Source organism: Megalobrama amblycephala, linkage group LG9, assembly GCF_018812025.1.
Source record: "Megalobrama amblycephala isolate DHTTF-2021 linkage group LG9, ASM1881202v1, whole genome shotgun sequence".
NCBI lineage: Eukaryota > Metazoa > Chordata > Actinopteri > Cypriniformes > Xenocyprididae > Megalobrama > Megalobrama amblycephala.
The window spans coordinates 23641015-23661765 of record NC_063052.1 but is presented as its reverse complement, the minus strand read 5'-3'; the positions used below and the strand labels follow the sequence as shown (position 1 = coordinate 23661765).

The window sequence follows — 20751 nt, the reverse complement described above, 5'->3', positions numbered from 1 at the left end:
ATGGGCCTGGCTTCTGACGTCACACTTGGATGTGGGCTGGTTTGGACATCCACTGCAGGCTGCAGCGAGATGCTTCTCTAGTTAACAGGCGTCAAGGAAACGTGGCAGTGAGTGGAGACACTGTCATGCTGAAGCAACCTGCAGGTAAAAATAAATAAAATAACCGGCTACAAGGAACTGAGAAATGTCATGTAGCATTTAAGTAGTGAAACTATTTTATTGATAAAGTCAGTGTGTGCTTGTATGCCTTGCAGGGTGTGGGAGAGACACTGTGAGGTAGTGTATAGCAGGGAAAAGAGAAAGAGTGCATTGTCCAGTAGTAAACCACTTTTTTGTTAAGACCACACCACTGATATATTGTGCATTAAATTATTACTAATGTTATTACTAATAAGTATTACTAATGTTACTTGAAATTACTTATAAGCAGTTAACTGGCCTATGCAGGAAGTTATACCTAGTGAAAATGTCAGAGATAGCTTAGTTAAGAAAGAAAGAAAGAAAGAACAAAAGAAACTGATGAAAGAAGTGAAGCTAGATGCACAGTGAACACAGACAAATGATGGAGAACTCTTTCCTTAAGGGAAAAAAAAAAAAAAAAAAAAGGACAGATTTATATACTTTTTCCAAGAACCAGATGATATGTCTTTTTTTCTTTAGTTTTGAGATGGAGTTTTTTTAGACATAAGGGCTAGCTGTAATTTAAGGCATTGGCTAATTCAAGGTGAATATCTTCTAAGGTCTAAAGACTTCTCACATAGGTAGATTATTTCAAGGGTTCAAGTGGTAATGTTTTTGCAATTACAGACTTTATATTTGAATCCCTAGCAAAACCTTGTTCAGGAAAAAGAGTATGTTTGGAGCCAAAATTGTACATTTCCAAACGTTAAACAGCTGTAATTTTGCTGTTACTCTGTGAGAGTTTATGCAGACAGTACTCCTACCACCTTGTTAAGTGAGATGTAATTTATAGACTCTAGCCCTCTATACATTATGCACACTTGAGCTGGTCTCAGTGCCAGCGTGGAAGGCTGAAGTCTCATCCACCCTGAGCGCTGACCTGATCAGGCAGAGTGCAAATTGACCCAGTCAGATAATGCCATGAAGAAGAGAGACTCAATTACTCTTTCTGTATTTTGCCGAATTATACATCTGCAGCTCTTGCCAAATCAATATGCTTCCTGTCTTTGATACTTGAATGATTTTCCTACACAGAGGGTCAAAAAGCCCTGATAGTCTGTGTGATTGTGTTTGTGTGTGTGTGTCAAGGTTTGGCTGGTTAGCATGTTCTTGTTCACCTCTGGTAGATTCTCATCAAAATGAGATTTTAGTTTTTTATACATTGACCTCTCGGAACTCGATTCTCTGGGAACTATGCTCCTGCCCTGGGGCAAGACCTGTTCTAAGCAGAGTTTGGTCTTAGTTCAAACTCGGTAGATTTCACAACGACTCCGATTAAATCCGGGTTGTTGGCCCTAGGCTTTTGCCTTAGCTTCTTGCACGCTCTTGGACTCAATGTCGTTGCTTCAGTCGAAATAAACCTGAGATCCTATGCCGAGACGCCCGCTTATAATGCCAGATGACCCCGCCCCTTTCGGCAGGCTCTGGCGAGCTTCATTTATTTGTTTTTTAACACCATTTATATGATAGTGTACTTTTGCAGATACACATATTTGAAAGTTCTTTCTCTTCTGAGAAAACATAAAAAAACTGATGACGCAACATACTCAGATTTTGTCCGGTCAGATTCGGCATTTAACAATATTGTGACTGAAAAATTCTTAATGTAAAAAGAAAGAAAGAAAGAAAGAAAGAAAGAAAGAAAAAAACATCAGGAATGTTATTATTTTGTAGACATTAATCCATTTTTCAGTAGTGCATTATTTTGACTGGCAGGACAATATTTTTAATGACTTCTTTCAACCTTTGTAACATTGATTGAAATGTAACTTCAATCTGTCAATGTAGATATGAAAAGGTGTATTTAATATAAGACAATTTTCATATTCTCGACTGGTACAAGTGACAGTTTGGCATCTTTGACAATGCAGTAAACCTCTATGATTGTCAAAACTGTAGACAGTGATTACAATGTGCTTTTTAGAGATGTCTTTAGTCAGTTATATTAAAATAATCAGATTCACATTTTATCCTTTTCCACAACAGTATTTTTGCCCATAAAACTGTACATTGACAGATAGCTTGCAAAAAAATATATCCAAGTACTTTGGAGAATTAAACACAGATGGTCTATCAGAGAGACAACCTCATCTTAAAGCATACAGCTGCTCCAAATCCAATTAATATGATGAAAACTTGTCATTCTCAATTCACTGTGGAAAAGAAACAGGCTGATTCCTGTTTACAATATAACAATGAATGATCCCAGACGTCAGCACGGTTTTGAACACATATCTTGAACCGTTATTGAATCAATATTGATCTTACAAGAAATGTTCACTTTTGATTTAGTAATGTCTATCTAGCTTTAGTTCGATCAGCAAATCTGGGTTTAACTGTCAGTTCAAGATGGAAAAATAAAGTATTATTGTAATTGCACATTTTCAGCTTTCAGGCAGTTGCTTAACTTTTCCTTCAAGTGAAGTTAAAGCAATAGTGACATCAAGTGGTTGGTATAAATGCACACTTTTTATTAAAACAAGCTGATAAGAATTGGACCGAACATTCATATTAACTATTGTTAACTAATAAAAGTGAGAAATATACTTTTGATGTGTTACTGAGCATTTAAAGACAATGATTTTGTTTCTCATGCAAATATTTGTAACAGGTATAGATAATTCAAATTCCAGTAAATTGGAATTATAAAAAAATATTGTAATTAGTCTACTGCTAAAAAACAAAAAACAAAACAAAAACTGCACTATTCTGTTGGAACCCTGAACACCTCCACTTCACACAAGCTCAGAGTCCTGTTTTCCCCAGGAAGACCCACAGTCACATAACAGCCTTGAAGAGCACTGTCACACCGGAACTTTCCTGTCCCTCCTGCAGGGATGAAGAACACTTTATCACACCTAAATAGGAGTAAAAGTTAAGAAACAGAGTAGAAATAAAATGATGCATTAAGTATTATATATATATCGTTTATGTATATTGTGCAACAGTTTCTGTCCACAAGCAGCGTATGTTCAGTGACTCTATGAAAGACAACTAACTTTCACTACATATTAAAACATGGCTAAGTTTATATTGCTCAAGGTTTTGAAAGTCAGGTGGATTCTGATTGGGTGTTAATGTGTTGATTGTTTGTCAGATGTAATCATTCTGAAAGTGAAAGTGACTCCACAATTCTATTAAATTTAGAATGATTTTTAAAACTTTATTTTATCACTATCATCCGTGTGAATGGGCCTTTACTGTGTGTTGCTTAGGAAGTTGATTTGACTTAAGTTGGAACCATTTAATAGACTAAAACAGGAAATATTGTGTCTAAAATGAAACCTACACAATATTAAGTTGTTGTTTATTTAGTGGTTGTATCACACGTTGATGTAATATTCCTAATAATAATAATAATAAATAATACATAAGCTTTACAAGGTCTCTAATAAATGCATGTAATAACAGCATTCCTTACACTGGATTTGCATGGCCCTCAGACTCTAGTGAATCTCCAATGTGAACCACCGCTCCATTCAGTTGCTCGGTGCAGCAGTCACCGCGATTGGTAAGAGCCACTGATACAATTGTATAAGTTTTCATTAGAACCAGTCTCCACCAGGGATCACTTTCAGTATTCGTTTGAGTGCAAGAGCCTTTGAATAGGTCATACTGCCGGTTCCAGTCAATGGCATTTTGTGCAAGACTCAGGCATGCTGTAGAACCTTGATTGGACTGGGTAGCTTGTCCTTTTGGTGCCACGTTAATCCCCTCAGACTGTATCATTGCTACCATGTCTGACAAATAATGAAATATGAACAGTTAGACAGTGCTGTAAAACACTCAAACATTAGATGTGACCGATTTACCTTCAGAGACTTCGTACACCTCTACCTCACATACTGTCAGAATGTGGTTCTCTCCTAGTAAAAGAACATTAACATACTGTCCATCTGAGGGGCTGAACTTGAACTTCTGTGTTTTCCCAGCCTGCATAGAATACACTTTTGAAACCTTAAAGAAATGTAAAAATGCTTGATGATCTCACATTCTGGGTTAATTTTTTGTATGATTTGAGCAATATCTTAACAAGTCTCTTACAGCTGATTGTGGTTGCCGTCGTTGTCAAGGCTGTTCCCAATACGAATCTCAGCTCCATCGATCCTATCGGCACAACAATCACCCCGGTTGGTAATGGCAACCATGACAATTTTGTAAGGCTGTTGCAGGGTAACTCTTCACCATGGGTTTCTTTTTGCAGTTATGTAAGTGCAGGAATTTTTTGCTAAATTTGTTGCTTTGTTTCCATCAACAGCATTGGAAGCGGTGTAAACTGTTCAACAAGTCAACGGACTGGTGGGTCACACTTTTCAAAGCAACATTTCCTGTAAATGATTGCACAACAGAGAATTGATTACTGTACAACTCTCTCTCTCTCTCTCTCTCTAGTTTATATAAACTATACATATAGTATGTCATATTTGCTCACACATGCAGGAAGTTCTCTTTAAAAACTGCCTCAGAGTGACCAGTATGTTTTGATCATTAAAAAGGACAGGCTTGTATAGTGATCATAAAAGTCATTGTTTGTAAATTGGGCTGATTGCCCTGTATGTTTTTGAGTCACTAAAAAGAACCACCTCACAAGATTAATTTGTTAGTGATTCATACTACACGGGCTGCCCTGTTTTTATATCACTAAAAAGGTCAGGTTCATAAAAGTCATTTGTTTGTGAATTAAACTACACTGGGTCTGTCTCAAACTCACACTTGTCTTTGCACATGACCACTTGTCTACTTACATATGACGTATTTGCTGTATTTGGCCCAAGTGTTCAAGTGGGCATTAAGACCACAAGTATGCACAGAAGTTTTGATTACCGAATGGGACACACTTACAACAACAAGTTTTTCACAGAGCTTTATTTACACATTTTGATTTTCAATATTTTACATTTAACTACCAAATTATATGTAATATCTAATTATAAAACGGTTAGTTCCAGTCCTTGATCCTGATTGGTCAATACTATTAGCTGTGTTTTATTCATGATAAAACACGGCTATGACCCAGTGGTTCTGCATATCAATGCCCAACAGCCTTAGCAACCACTCGTGAACATATGTTTTTGTTCTCAATTGATATTTTTCATTGAGGCTTACTGTATTATGTATAAGAGTGAGAGATATCGAGTGACTGAGTGTATTACCTGCATTCAGATTTAGCATTTTCCTTCAGGTCAGTCTATGTTAACAGTTAATGGGTTTTCCCATTAACACCGCTAGTCACTAACACCGCTAGTCAAAGAATTTGTCATTTGTGTTCACAACAAGTTTCAATATAAAATTCTTTGCAACTGAGTGACCTGCTCATAAAGACAATCTTTGCCACCATCTAATGGCGTAATAAATATAAAGTACTTATTTACCATCGTAACCTCGGGTCCCTGAGATATGGGAAAACTCCTTTTTCTCCAATTACTAAAGCCTTTTTCAATCACGCAGTGAAACTGCACGGCCATTGGTTTGTGCAGTTGTAGTGAAACAAACCAATGACGGTGCAGCAGAGCTGCACAAGCTTATGGCGTTGAAGCCTGTCAGAGCTCGCCGAAATGGGCGGGGTCATCTGGCATTATAAGCGGGCGTTTTGGCATAGGATCTCAGGTGTATTTCTACTGAAGCGACTACAAGAGCGTGCAAGAAGCTAAGGCAAAAGCCTAGGGCCAACAACCCAGATTTAATCAGAGTCATTGTGAAATCTACCGAGTTTGAACTAAGGCCAAGCTCTGCTTAATGGGTCCTGCCCCAGGGCAGGAGCATGGTTCCCAGAGAGTCAACAACACCCCTTAGCTGTTACAAATTCACTGTAAACCACTTCACAGGGCTTAGTGCTTTATTAACTTAGAATTACTCTGGTGTAAGTGATTTCAGGATTTTGGGACTCATGAGCTCTTGAACGTGAATGTGAAACATCCTGTAAGTTTCAGAACTCAAAACTTTCTTGTTAGTCTAAAAATGGTTTAGACTGAAGTCAGTCTGCCATGTGCCACTTTATGATGTAATAGTGTGGATAAGCACCGCCTCTGCAGAAGAAGATCAATGCTTGCTTCTACATCACTGCCTGTTTAGCCCTGCCCACCGATTCGCACATAGTAACAAAAGAAGCAAACGCAGGTCTAGACAGAAACCAAACGATAAAGATGGCTCCGAAGACAAAACAAGATGCTGTGCAGTGCCAAGCTGTGGAAAAACAAAGTCTTTGCATTGCCTTCCTTCTGATCCCAACATTAGGAAAGAGTAGATGAACTTTATTTTTAATGAAGTCAGTAAGAACTTGGTCCTTTGTTCACTTCATTTTACTGCGAATTCATTTACAAACAAGGCACAATTTAATGCTGAATTTTCAGCAAGATTGAAACTAAAAGACGATGTTATGCTGACTATATTGGATCCGACAGTAATGTCGCACCACACAAGTGTGAGTAGCTGTTTTTATTATGTAGTCCATATTGCTTTGTCTGTTATTGCAGATCGCTTGATATGTACTGAGTATTAATGCGTTTTTAGGTTTTGATTAAATTATATACAGAAAGCAATCAAAGAATGCTTTCTTTAAAATGGCTGAAGCTGTTGATCACTCGCTAAAACTCCTGTTACGAATCACTAACTGTATTTACACTGTGTTTGCACTGTTAGCAATGATAGAAGCATGTGTGAGAGTGCAGAAACCAAGTTCCAATGACATGATCACTGCCATCCCATGATCAACAGGCTGTCTGTCATTGGCTACAATGATAATTGCAGCAAGCTTTCATGCGATGGGAGTAGACCTCAAAATAGTGGTATAATCAACACTTTTCATGATTAGTTAATCTTGACAGCTGTAGGCCCTAATAGTAAAAACATGGTAAAGTTTTCAAAGTGGGGGTTCAATCCCTATGTTTTTGAATCAAATAATTTATTTTAGTTTTTGTTTGAAATCACATTCAGACCTCAAAATATGATTTTGCCATTCTAGAGTCTCAGAAAAACTATGCTAATACAGTTTGTTTGCCAAAATAATCTCTATCTGCATCTATATCTGATGTTGTAATTTTTGTCCATGCTGACTTAGATGACACATCACTTTTCAACTCATGATCATAACTGACCCTTTTTATTTTTCATTCAGTTAAAGGCTTTATTCTCTGTTATTATTATCCAAAGTGATTTACAGTAGTTTTACAGGAACTGTACCCCTGGAGCAACCAGAGTTTGACACAAATTATAGAAATTCATGCACAGACAGGTCTTAGATTAAGCCACGATTAGGCCTTAGTTCAATTAGGACATTTACGTAGCTTTTATAAATGTGCTTTAAAAAAAATTACTGGTGTGCATCTTGAGACAAAACGGTCCGTGTACGTTTTGATAGTTTGTTAAAAAAAACGGTAAAACGAGATTTTGACTCGATTTTCGTTTTTTTCGGGTCACGGATAGAAAACGGAAACACGACTTCAAAATTCGTTTTCCACATGTGGGCGGTCATTACACGCCCCTTTCAGCCGATTGGTCTATCAAATCTGAGCCAGTGACGTCATATTCAGTTCGTTCAACAAAATAACAGTCCTCTGCTGCTATATCAGTAGATGTCATAAATCGGCTTTCTTCTGTGCAACCTAACACGTATTTCACAGAAATATGTTTGCACAGATAAAAAAAGTTTAAAAAAACTACAGTAAATTTAATTAAGTCTGTTTTTAAGCTGTCATTGTGTTTTTAAAATGTAAAATGTAAATGCCTCTACATCTGTTACCAAGCGCATGACATCCTTTGGGCTACTACCACCGATCAATAGGCTATACATAATGATAGACTATTCTCTATTATAGATCAGTGGCTACTGCACTCATTTTTTTTCTTTTTTTTTTTTCTTATTTTAATGTTTTGTTTTATACATTTAAATTCAATCATTTAGCAGACGCATTCTTTGCAGTAGACTATGCAGTCATATTAGAAAATAGGCTATCCACTAGGTGGCAACACCTAATAACGGTATCACCATCGGGGGGCTTTTTAGTTTTCCTTAGCTTATAAATGGCCATACAGATTTTATCTCTTAATTAAACACTTTTATGAACACAGTGAACATTATTATATGTCACAGTTTACTTGCTATCCTCACTTTTTCTGTCTTTCCTTCGCTTTTGAATGAATTAGCTATAAATGGCCCTGAACATTTTACTTTCAATTTCGATTTAACGGCTATTGGCGATTCTGCGTCAATTGCTTTAGTGGACAACAGCAAAACAAAAACTCTCGTATATTAAACATAGAACTTTTATTATCTTTGTAATTATTTTATTATCTTTTATCATCTTTGTAATTATTTTATTTTGTAAATATTCGTGGCTTAAACAGCGGGAAAATTTACTGTATTTCTGTGGATGTTTTGAAAAACTTAAACTAAACGAAAATTATTGTTGCCTTGTCAATATAATTTCTGTTTTTCCCCCTGACTTTCAACTGATGCGATCATCGTTTCATTAACCGATAAGATTATATTAAATTAGAATTAAACGAAATTTGATAAATGTGAATCATTAAAAAAATCCCAAGGGTTTAGTTTTAGCCTACATGAACAAATAGCAAAAAAACAACAACAGAACATGAGGATTCATCATCATCACGCACCTGCAGCGCTTCTGTGAACGGAGAACAAAGGATTCAATTATATAAAAGGAATAAATAGCCTATGTCTATGCACGAAATTTATTTCACTTAAGTAATTAACATATTACCAAAATGAAAAGGGAAAAAATGCGACAATATGAGTGTCGGTTCATTTTTGAGAAGTTCACAGAAAGGAAACCAAGACGGCAGAAAATGTCTTTGTTTATTTTACGAGCAATGTTTTGTTTTTATTGTGAGTGTACAAAAATAATAGGCCTATTTAACCCTTCACAGATTCGAATGGTGTTACATATATTTGACCATAAATGTCTAAGTATTTTAAGTTGTTTCCGCTTTTATAAGAAAATTCAAGTGAACGCGTCGGCGCCTCACGCGCACACAACATCAGTTTTAGTAACTTGACATAACAGCCTGTTTACTGTCAAAATAACATACATTCAACCAAATATATAAAAAGTTATACTGCTCATTTTAAGTAGTCTGTGTAGGCTACAATAAAAGCGTTTAAATAATAAATATAGCTAGTTTAGCCTCCAAATCGTGAATATTGAAACATTTGGATTTGTGTCAAATTAGAGAGGTATAACGCCGGTTTCTGTTTCAGTTCAGCTTTAAATTAATTCGTTTTGGCTTAACATTTATATATTATTTTTGTCATAACTAAAATAGCTATGTATCTTTTAACCAAAAGGGTTATTAACATTAGCCTATATTTAGCAGGCAATGTTAGGCTATATAAAATAAATAAATAAAGAGAGATGAGCTACTATGCATATTAAACTACAAACAGCATTACAACAGTCTGTGTGCTGATTAACATTTCTGAAATAAATATTTCTGTGAAATACGCGTTAGGTTGCACAGAAGAAAGCCGATTTATGACATCTGCTGATATAGCAGCAGAGGACTGTTATTTTGTTGAACGAACTGAAGATGACGTCACTGGCTCAGATTTGATTGACCAATCGGCTGAAAGGGGCGTGTAATGACCGCCCACATGTGGAAAACGAGTTTTGAAGTCGTGTTTCCATTTTCTATCCGTGACCCGAAAAAACGAAAATCGAGTCAAAATCTCGTTTTTCCGTTTTTTTTTAACAAACGAAAAAACGGGAAACGACCGTTTTCTCGTTTCTGCGTATTTCATTTCAAATTGGAAAACAAACTATCAAAACGTACACGGACCCAAAACAATGGCAGTGACATTTTTTAAGATATGTCAGTGCAAGTTGCTTTTAGTTAATACAGATCAAACATGTATTTTAGTCTGGGACTAGGCGTAAGCCTTGTCTGTGTAACTGTGGGTATGTCCAGACCATTAAGGCAAGGCTTTCACCCTGCAAGCCTTAGTCACACCAGATATTATATAATGTATGACATAATTGTTTGCATTTACTGTATGTTTTAGAATGTACTAGTCAATTAAAGTGCCAAAAATAAAAATTGTCTACCTGTGAGTTGATAGGCCATACCCATACATGGTCCCACAAAGATGAGTACGAGCCCAACCATAGTGATCATCGGAATCGTCATTCCTATAAAACAAAGATGGAAAACTCAATATTTGCAAATTCTTCTTGTCTTTCTGCCTGCAATAGTCAAATAAATGTCCAAGATGTTTACTGACAAATCTAAGCAAACTAAACTACCAGTAACAGATTTTCTATGCAATTTGAGAACAAGTGTGCAGCACTCATTGAGATTTGTATCCTCTTTACTCTTCTTAAGTTGTTGCGGGTCTGATCTGTTCCCCCGTGAGATGTGGCTGAGATCAAGATGTTTTGTGGTTCCACAACGCAAGGGTGTGCCTACTAGATACAGATCACAAGTCATCATTATTATGCAGTTTTAGCGAAGCATTCCCAGAAATCAAACCATTGTGTTTCAGTGGCATATCTTTCACAAGGATTAAAAAATGGCAGAAGTCCAGGTAACTGAAGAGATCTCGCAAGCATATATTTTGTACATTCATCTTTGCCATCTCATCTCATGCGTGCATGCACAAACACACACTAAAATGAAAAATTATTAATTAATAAATAATTAATTGATTGAATATTAATATTGTGTATAAAAAAAACTTATACCATATTATATATTTATACCAGATTTTTGAAAAAGTTTTTCTTTGACCCTCTCCCTTTGATTCTCAGCTGTACATTTTCTTGATCGAAACCTCAAAACTCACAGTTTAAGGAAAAGATTCCCAGCACTGTAGGAAAAAAAGATCTTACTGAAGAGAAAACCCAGTGACAGTGCAAAGAAACAAACACCAATCATCAGGGGACCTATTATGCAAAATTCACTTTTAAAATGTGTTTGTACATAAATGTGTGTTGGTAGTGTGCACACAACCACCTTATAATGATAAAAATCCACCCACTCCTTTTTTAAGTTCCCCATTAATGATAATGTTCGCAGATTCTGTACAAATTGACGTCACTTTGTACAGGCTGCACCACCCATGACTGTTGACAGACACTGCCGTATTAGCATAGAGTTGTACCATAGTCCGCCATTGTCTGGATGCTGGAGCAGCTGTAGCATCAAGAATGTCTCCTAAGCAATTGACCCTTCGCAAAGACCCGCCCCCCTTAGATACTGTTGCTTTGTCCGACAAGCCGTGGCGCTGTCACACCACACGCAGTGAAAAAAAGATCGCAAAGCAAAGAGGATACTGACAACACGTCGACAGACAAGACAGAGCAGGTTACTTATGATATTAAACAAAGTCCCAGCTTTTAAACTGTGTAGTTATTAAAGAAATTCAAACAATAAAAACCGTTTTGTGGCTCTTTAATGTGTCGTGACAGATTGCTGTAGCGCCTCAGCTCAAGAGGCTCGTTAACCGATCATCTCTTCCTACTAGTCCTTTTATAGCGTCAAATAAACATGAATGAACATGAGAATGAATGTTGTTTCAAACGCGGAAAGACGTCAATATACACAATTTTTCAAGTTTAACTCCACCGAGGTTAATCTTCTAGTTACTGGCTGCTTTGTCGGACAAAATGGCGGATGCAGCGTTCTGATTGGTTAGATCGCTTGTCAATCAACTCCCGGCGAAGGGTCAATTGAGGTGTTTTGTTGTTGGATGTAAGAATGAACATATAGTCTTCATTTAATCCCGACATCTGAGCCGCTGAAGACAGTGGATTAGTTTTATTTTTGAAGGGAATGAACCACAGATCTAATATACACGCTGTCCGTGCTGTTTACGTTCACAGATATAACCGACTGTGTTTGCTAACTTTGTGTGTTTTTGACATAACCTTGTGTGTGTTTGGCAGTTTAAGCACAATAAAACATGAAAGAGAAGTTAGTTTAATACTCACAAGAAATACCATCTGACAGCCAGATTCCTGTGCATGTGCTTTAGATTTTTACACTCAGAAAATAAATTAGAAGTTTAAACTGATATAGTTTTAAAACGCATGCATATAATAAATTTAAATGAAGTGTGATCATGATATAGATGATAAACAAAACCAAGCAGATGTCCTGGCAATATTTAGAATTGTATCCGATGCAGGCAGGAGCTGTGAATTAAGGAAGTGCTTTTATGGATAGGGGGCGGAGAGCACTTCTTCTTCTTCTTCTATTTTTATTGGCAGGAGGCAACTAATAATTAACCCTTAAATGCATACCTCGGGTCTTAAGTGACCCGGGACGTCATTCACTACCCTCCTCCTCCTTCATTTTTTAAAGTTAGACATCAACCTTCTTGGTATTCCTCAATCAATTTATTATAAAGAATATAACAAGAAAAAAATCACAAAATTATAAAATAATGCCTATTTTTGTATTCATTTTTTGTAAAAATTGTATAGGGTCGCAAACGACCCGAGGTGTGTATGAGTGTACGTATATTTTTTCTGCACAACAATAACTGAATCTTAGATGATGGAATAAGTGCAATTCACTTTTATTCTACAAGGTGGCAATGTCTGATACACAATGCTGAAGTGACGACTCATTCAAACAGAAAACGAAATAATAAGCAAAACATGAAATGGCTCAGGGATTTACTGCAGAATAAGTACTGAATGCAATCAAATATGACTGTAACTGTTACTGGATGGATCTGGTGAAGCTGTTAGCGATCGAAATATTGATTTTGAAGATGTTGAAAATTATATAGTTTAGAGAATCCGTTTGAGATCGCGAATGGGCTCATATTCGTGACCTCAAACATAAAAATAGCCTATTATTTGCTGAATTTACTGGGAAATGAGCTCTGACGAGGACAGACCGTGATGATGGCAATATTTATTCTTCTGTAATTGTTACTCTAATATCAGAGGAGTTTCATATTATCACGACAGGTAGAGATCCTTCCGTGTTAGATATTGATCCGGGTCGATAAAGACCCGAATATGTAAGAATGATTGGTGAAACAGTCATGCATTTAAGGGTTAAGGTGCATATCCACCACCTGCTCAGGGTTTCCAGGTTTTTACAACAAAACCCGTCCAATTGCTACTCAAAACTAGCCCAATAACGATTCGGGGGGTCCCACAGAAAAAAAATTGCGTTCCAGGTGGTAAAATTCAGGGGCTAAATATGTTATTTGGGGACGCTTCAACCCGCAGACATGAAAAACAACCCAAGGCAACAGTGTAAAAGTAGCCCAATTCTGTGGGAAAACCACAGACTTGGCAACACTGCACCTGCTGTACTGGAGTGTGGGCCAGAGATTAGTATTTTCTTAACCCATTTAGCCCAACTATAGTTGTCGCAGTGTATAGTTGTTGATTTCCTTTTGTAAGTATTTTTCTAGATGTTATCCATGTTTTATGTCTCAATGACATGCAAGAAAACAACCAAATAAAGCATTTCAAGAAAAAAAAAAAAAAAGGTTCACTTCCTGTCACATGAGGCTGTCCACTTCCTACACCCTTCCAGAAAGCATGGCGAAGGCAAACCCTCTCAAAGAAACGTAATTTTTATGTTACCAATAAATATTTTTGTTGGCATATACAGTGCTCAGCGTAAATGAGTACACCCCCTTTGAAAAGTAACATTTTAAACAAAATCTCAATGAACACAAAAACAATTTCCAAAATGTTGACAAGACTAAGTTTAATATAACAACATATGTTTAACTTATAACATGAAAGTAAGGATAATAATATAACTTAGATTACACATTTTTCAGTTTTACTCAAATTAGGGTGATGCAAAAATGAGTACAACCCACAACAAAAACTATTACATATAGTACTTTGTATGGCCTCCATGATTTTTAATGACAGCAAATCTTATAGGCATGGAATGAACAAGTTGGCGACATTTTGCAACATCTATCTTATTCCATTCTTCAAGAATGTCCTCTTTTAGAGACTGGATGCTGGATGGTGAATGATGCTCAACTTGTCTCTTCAGAATTCCCCATAGGTGTTGATTGGGTTCAGATTCGAAGCCACTGAATCACTTTCACCCTGTTCTTCTTCAGAAATCCAACAGTGGCCTTAGATGTGCGTTTAGGATCATTGTCATGTTGGAAAAGTGCGCGACGACCAAGGGCACGGAGTGATGGTAGCATCTTCTCTTTGAGTATAGAGCAGTACATCTGTGAATTCATGATGTCGTCAATGAAATGCAGCTCCCCGACACCAGCAGCCCTCATGCAGCCCCACATAAGGACAGTGCCACCACCATGTTTCACTGTAGGCACCATACATTTTACTTTGCATTCCTCACCTTTGCGATGCCATATAGTTTTGAAGCCATCAGTTCCAAAAACATTTATCTTGGTTTCATCACTCCAGAGTATAGAGTCCAAGTAGTCTTTGTCAGCATGGGCCCTGGCAAACTCTAGGCGGGCTTTTTTGTGCCTGGGCTTTAGGAGAGACTTCTTTTGTGGACGGCACCCATGCATGCCATTCCTCTGCAGTGTACGCTGTATTGTGTCACGGGAAATAGTCACCCCAGTTTGGTTTTCTACTAGATAACTGCAGTGAACTTGCATGCCAATTTTCTTCAACCCTTCTCATCAGAAGACGCTCCTGTCGAGGTGTTAACTTCTGTGGATGACCTGGACGTCTTTGTGAGATGGCTGCAGTTCCATCTTTTTTACATTTTTGTACCACTTTTGCTACAGTATTCTGACTAAGTAAAGCTTTGCTGATCTTCTTGTAGCCTTCACCTTTCTGGTGTAAGAAATTATTTTCTTTCTCAGATCTTGTGACATTTCTCTTCCATGTGGTGTCATTGCTGAGAGCATGAAATGGGAAGGGGTTTTAACACCCTTTTATAGTCAACTGTCTGCTGGACACCTGTGTAATGAATAATTAGACTCACCTGTGATTGAATTCTTGTTAAATTAGACATTTGTAGTCTAAAATTTAGCTTTGCTCCAAAGACTTTCAGTGGGGGTGTACTCATCTTTGCATCACCCTAATTTGAGTAAAACTGAAAAATGTGTAATCTAAGTTATGTTATTAACCTTACTTTCATGTTATAAATTAAACAGATGTTATATAAAACTTAGTTTTGTCAACAAATAGTTTTTGTGTTCATTGAGATATTGTTTAAAATGTTACTTTTCAAAGGGGGTGTACTCATTTATGCTGAGCACTGTATATATCTACATAATCATGTAGGTCTCTGGAATCATCCAAACAAGGCAAATCTTACAAGAGATCTATAGTTTTTGGCATACTTAGTCAAAAGTCCAAGTGGCAACTATAGTTGCCGGTGGGCAAATGACTTGTAAGTACATATATCATGGGGAAATGGGGTATACTGTGGATAGGTTAATAAATCAAGGTTATTGGTCTTGTTTAGTGCTTTTTGCTTTCATAATATCCCACCTAAAACATACACTCTAAAACATTATGGGTTAAAAACAACTCAATTTGGGTTGAAAATGGACAAACCCAGCAGTTGGGTTAAATGTTTGCCCAACGTTCTGGTCAGTTTTATTTTAACAATTGTTTAAAAATTAGTACATGGATGGCTTGAAATAAACCTAAAATAGGTTGGAAATTAAAAATCAGACATAATTACTAGAGGCAACAATAATAATCAATAGGTGAACATTTATTAATAGGCAATTTAATAAATGTCTATTGTTTAATTATTATTCATTACACTTATTAATAAATGCTCATTTATTAAACATTAAATAAAGGTTAATTTCCAACATACTTTGGGTTCATTTTAAGCAAGCAATATAGTAATTTATAAACAATTGTTGAGTTTAATAAAACTACCCAGCAGGTTGGGCATACATTTAACCCAATTGCTGGGTTTGTCTATTTTAAACCCAACTTTTTGGGTTGTTTTTAACCCAGCATTTTTAGAGTGTAATTTCACCCTTTAACTGACATCTCTATAAATGGAATAAAATGAATAAATCTGTCAAAAGGAGGAGATGAGAGAGCAATCTTTCCACAGCTCTACTGTCCCACCCCCACGTCCATGTTTTTTCTTCATTCTATTTATTTTCGATTCATTTATTTTCATTTAACTTTTTGATACACAGTGCCCTGATGGGGCAACTTAATGGCTGCACTTTGTTCTGCACTATGTTCCACCACTTTAAGACAAATGGATTTGTTGTTTTTTCATATTCAAGAGATTATAAGCTAGATGGGTTCACATCACATGTTCTTCAACTTTTATACATAATAAATCTGTTAACACAATATGCATGAAACCATTCAGAAAAATTTGGGCACAGATGGTTTTAAAAAAAAAAAGGATAGATAAACATAATATAAATAAATTAATAATTTAAATTCTTTCCATTAATCTAGCTTTCAGAAAAATAAATACAGCTTTATTGATCTGTTCTTCATTTAATATATTCTTAAGGTTCAACACACTCACCCCATATTTCTTTAACTCATCTTTTATTTGTTGTGTCCCATATTTAATGCAGTGACAAACATGCTCCACCGACTCTTCTTCCATTCCACAATCACATATACCTGAAGGATGCTTTCTCAAATACATTATTATACATTACATTATATAAATGCATTATTTATTTAACCCAGTATGTCCTAACCTTGTCCTTGATATAATGGTTTGCTCTCTGGGAGTTCTTCTTGTTGATTTAATTGTTCCTACTACTTGATTTATCTTATATAAATGATGTCCTTTACTTTCTTCATCCCATTGTTTTTGCATGCATTCATTATATTAATGTGTATTATTGTTTTAATTTACTATATGATACCTCCATTACTCTGTCTTGTTTTAAAGCTTGCTTTGCTAAAACATCTGCCATCTCATTCCCCTCAGTTCCCCTATGGGCTGGAAACCACTATCTATATTTCTATATTATTTAGTCTGTACAGAGTTTCATATATTTCATAAATAATATCAGGTCTGTTATGAGATGACAAAGACTGCAAAGAAACCAATGCTGATAAACTCTCTGAGCATATTACTGCCATTTTAATCTTATTATGTTCTACCATGTTATACTGCATTTAAAATAGCTAACAGCTCAACTGTAAATACTATTAAATGGTCAGGTGTTCTTTCCCTAATATTTATCTTTAAACCTGGAATAACAAATGCAAATCCAGTATTTCCACTCTTAGGTTCATTTGATTCATCAGAAAATATAAATAAAAGACTTATAAAAGACTTATACGCAATAAAAGACTTTTCAAAAGACTGCATTGTTCTCAATCTTTCATCAACTATATCTGCCCAATTTCCTTTCCCTTTCATCTTGTATATGTAAATCTAAAATCAGTGGGGGAAACATCAAGATTGTAAGAAGTTGCCCTTGGTGCGAATTGAACCTGGGTCTCTAGAGCTTTAAGGTTAAGTGGTTACTCACTGAGCTAAATCTTCACAGTTAAACCTAATAGCAGAAGATCAAAAGAGCCAGGAGACTTGAGTGTTCAGAAAATAAAAGTAATCTTTAGTAGAAAAACGATAGAAAAGATACAAAATACAAATAAACTAGGAAAGCTGAGCTTCCATAAAACAGTGAAAACAAAAACAGACTCGAGGGTCCAAAATATTTAACAAGAGATACTCTTAAGTTGAAGTTAGACAGCAGGAAACTCTGGATGACTGGCTCAAGACTGAACACAATGGCATGGAACAAACAGACTTATAAAGGGTTAAATATAAGTAGGATAATGAACATGGTTGGGGCAATGGCGCCTCCTTCAGGAGTGGAGAGACTAGAGTTCATGATGTAAGCAGTTCTGGAGGGAGCATGACATGGTGGGAGCATGGAATAGAGGGCCCAAAGAGCGACCCCTACTGGCCAGGATTAAAATAGCGCTTGGGAGACAAGACTACAAAGACAATTACAAAGGTGTTGTCACTGGATAAGGAACTTTAGGACTATACTTTTTCTCTTGTAATCCCATTTCTTTAGCCATATTATTTGATGACCAAACAAAATATTCTCCCTTTGCTTTCATACTTTCCCAACATGGGCTAAGGGCATTTACAGGGTGTTTTTCTCTATTACGTCCTTTTAAATTTACCCAATAATTCATCAGCAGCTGCTTGTATCTTAAATACAGAGGCAATTCACCCATCTCTACCTGAATTGCAAAAGTTGGAGATGACTTTATAGCCCCACAGCAGATTCTGAGAGCTTGATTTTGTATTATTTCCAATTTCTTTAGCAGTGTCTTTGCAGCTGCTCTATACACTACACTTCCATACTCTATCACTGGTCTTATTAAAGCAATGTATATTTCTCTCAAGGCTCTTTTACTAGCACCCCAATCCGAATCTGTTAAACATTTCATTATATTTAAAATCACCTTGCATTTTTTCTTTATTTTCTTTATATGATCACTCCAAGTCATTTTAGAGTCAAATAAAACCCCAAAGAACCAAAAGGAACCATACATCAAAATCTTTGCTTCTTTAACCTTTTTCTACTAAAAACCATCATCATGAATACTATTTTTCAATCATTCTGATTGCTTCTTGCATCTTCTTATGCATTAATATTAAATTCTTCCCATTTTTCCAAAGAGCAATATCATCAGCAAACAATGATTTACCAATATCAAATTTTAATTCATAGAACACATCTTTAATCATAATATCATAATAGAAAAAAGTAATGGGCTGATCAAGCTACCCTGTGGAGTCCCATTTTCTACTCTGTATACTGGACAGCGTTGTTCCAATTTTAACCTGGATATACTGTATCTTTTCATCAACAGTCCATCTTTCCACACCAAATCATAAGCTTTTTTTTACATCTAAAAATATCGCCATGACTGATTCCTTGTTAATTTGGGCTTAATTTGTTTCCAAAAAAACTAAAAAAAAAACTACTGGATCCATAGTTCCTCGACCTTTCCTAAAGCCATTCTGATAAGATAACATTTCTTTACTTTCTGCATAAAATGTCTCTCAACAATCATCCTTTCCATTATTTTCCCAACATGTGATGTAAGATCAATTGTCCCGTAGTTTGCTGGATTTGTTGGATCCTTATCCGTTTTTATTATAGAAATAATGACTGCATCTTTCCAACTTGTACCTTCTTCTCATACTTTATCATACAATCAGTGGCGTGCAGTGGTGTTCTGAAATGGGGAGGCGAAGTCCTCACAGTTTTTTTTATTTATATATTTGTTTTATTTTCTCATCCTATGATTTGAGGAGGCACTGCCTCCCTTGTATCCTCGGAGGAAACGCCCCTGATACAAACGATAAAAGTTTACCTTGAGTTAAATGCTTTAACACAACATAACAGATCTGATCTTTTCCTGGTGAAGTTAATTTAGATTTGCTCTGATACAATCGGGAGCAGTAAAATAATCGTAATGACACCACACAATTGGGGACTTTTTGGACAAAAAGTTGGTTGCGACAAGCCTCGAATTGGGCCACACCCCCCTGATCGTCGCAAAACGGGCTCAAATTCGGGCTTAAAATCTTTAAGTGTGTGGCCAGCCTTAACCCTTTTACACATAAGGTTAAAATATTCTGGTTGAGATCCCAGCATAAGTTTTTTTTATGGCGACCGTTATTTAGAACGTATCACTTTGTTTCCATGGTGATGCGTCATTGCTTGTCATGTGACACACCACAACCACAATAGTGCTATATGACTGATGTTTTTCTTTTATTTAATTTTTCCTTTATTTATTATAATTGGATATTATATAATATTTATTCAAAATATTCACAAAATTGTTAACTATAACATGAAATGTGATATTCCAATTGTCAAATACCTATGTGGATGTGTTTTGTTGTTTAAACACCTTTATAATGATCACGTTAGTCAAGCTATATGCATAATGGGCGCCGCCATTTTAGTTTGTGCCACAGTTCAGAGAATTGCATTTGTTGGATTTACAACACATGAATTCATCCACTTCACTTGAAATGCATGAAAGTGGCCGGTGAACTGGAAGAAGAATAGAGTAAACTTTACAGTTACTTACGCTATGTGTATCTGATATGAAAAAAAAACACGGCGTCTAATTATAATGGAAAGGATTATTATTTTGTTAGTACTAGTGTATTTAAATGTCTGTAACCTAAAATAAATAATAATAAATGCATATTTGGGATATATGACAAGCACTAAGCACATCTGTCTCAGCACCAGCCAAAGCTTGAAAGCACATTTGAAATTAGCGGTTCATCACGTGACGCACTAAACATATTGATCACACTGGTGTGATTGTACACATCAAAGGGTTAACCCTCTATGGTGTTTCGTCATTTATAAACGACGCAGAGAAAATCACATTTAAAATACAGTAATAATATTCAACCAAAAAATACTTTTTAGTATTATCATATGACATCCCCTTCAGCCAAAAAAATGTAAATCAACATGCTTGTCTTGGCGAGTATCCTAGCAAACATAGTCGGTTATGTCTTAAAGGTGCAATATGTAAAATTACCCCCGCCAGTTGTCGCTAGAGGCCTATTCAAAACAAAGGCGTAGCTTGATGACGCCAAGTTTGAGCGCGGAATCTTGGGACATGTGGTATT

At 36.1% G+C, this 20751-nt stretch overlaps 1 protein-coding gene across 3 annotated transcripts; it reads right to left on the bottom strand.

The window, feature by feature from the left end:
- Nucleotides 1–2640: 2640 nt before the first annotated feature.
- On the bottom strand, nucleotides 2641–10826 carry si:ch1073-376c22.1 (uncharacterized protein LOC100000126 homolog). 3 transcript variants are annotated; one of them, XM_048200961.1, is made up of 6 exons: nucleotides 10512–10826; nucleotides 10245–10328; nucleotides 4225–4508; nucleotides 3993–4137; nucleotides 3602–3920; nucleotides 2641–3038 (listed from the first exon to the last, which is right to left on the bottom strand). In XM_048200961.1, exons 4-6 carry the CDS (start codon nucleotides 4117–4119, stop codon nucleotides 2885–2887), a joined length of 600 nt encoding a protein of 199 aa, XP_048056918.1. In that variant the 5' UTR covers nucleotides 4120–4137; nucleotides 4225–4508; nucleotides 10245–10328; nucleotides 10512–10826; the 3' UTR covers nucleotides 2641–2884. The 3 variants fall into 3 exon arrangements, with proteins under 3 accessions (XP_048056918.1, XP_048056920.1, XP_048056919.1); XM_048200963.1 differs by having other exon boundaries at nucleotides 2641–3009; XM_048200962.1 differs by having other exon boundaries at nucleotides 4225–4287.
- Nucleotides 10827–20751: the final 9925 nt, after the last annotated feature.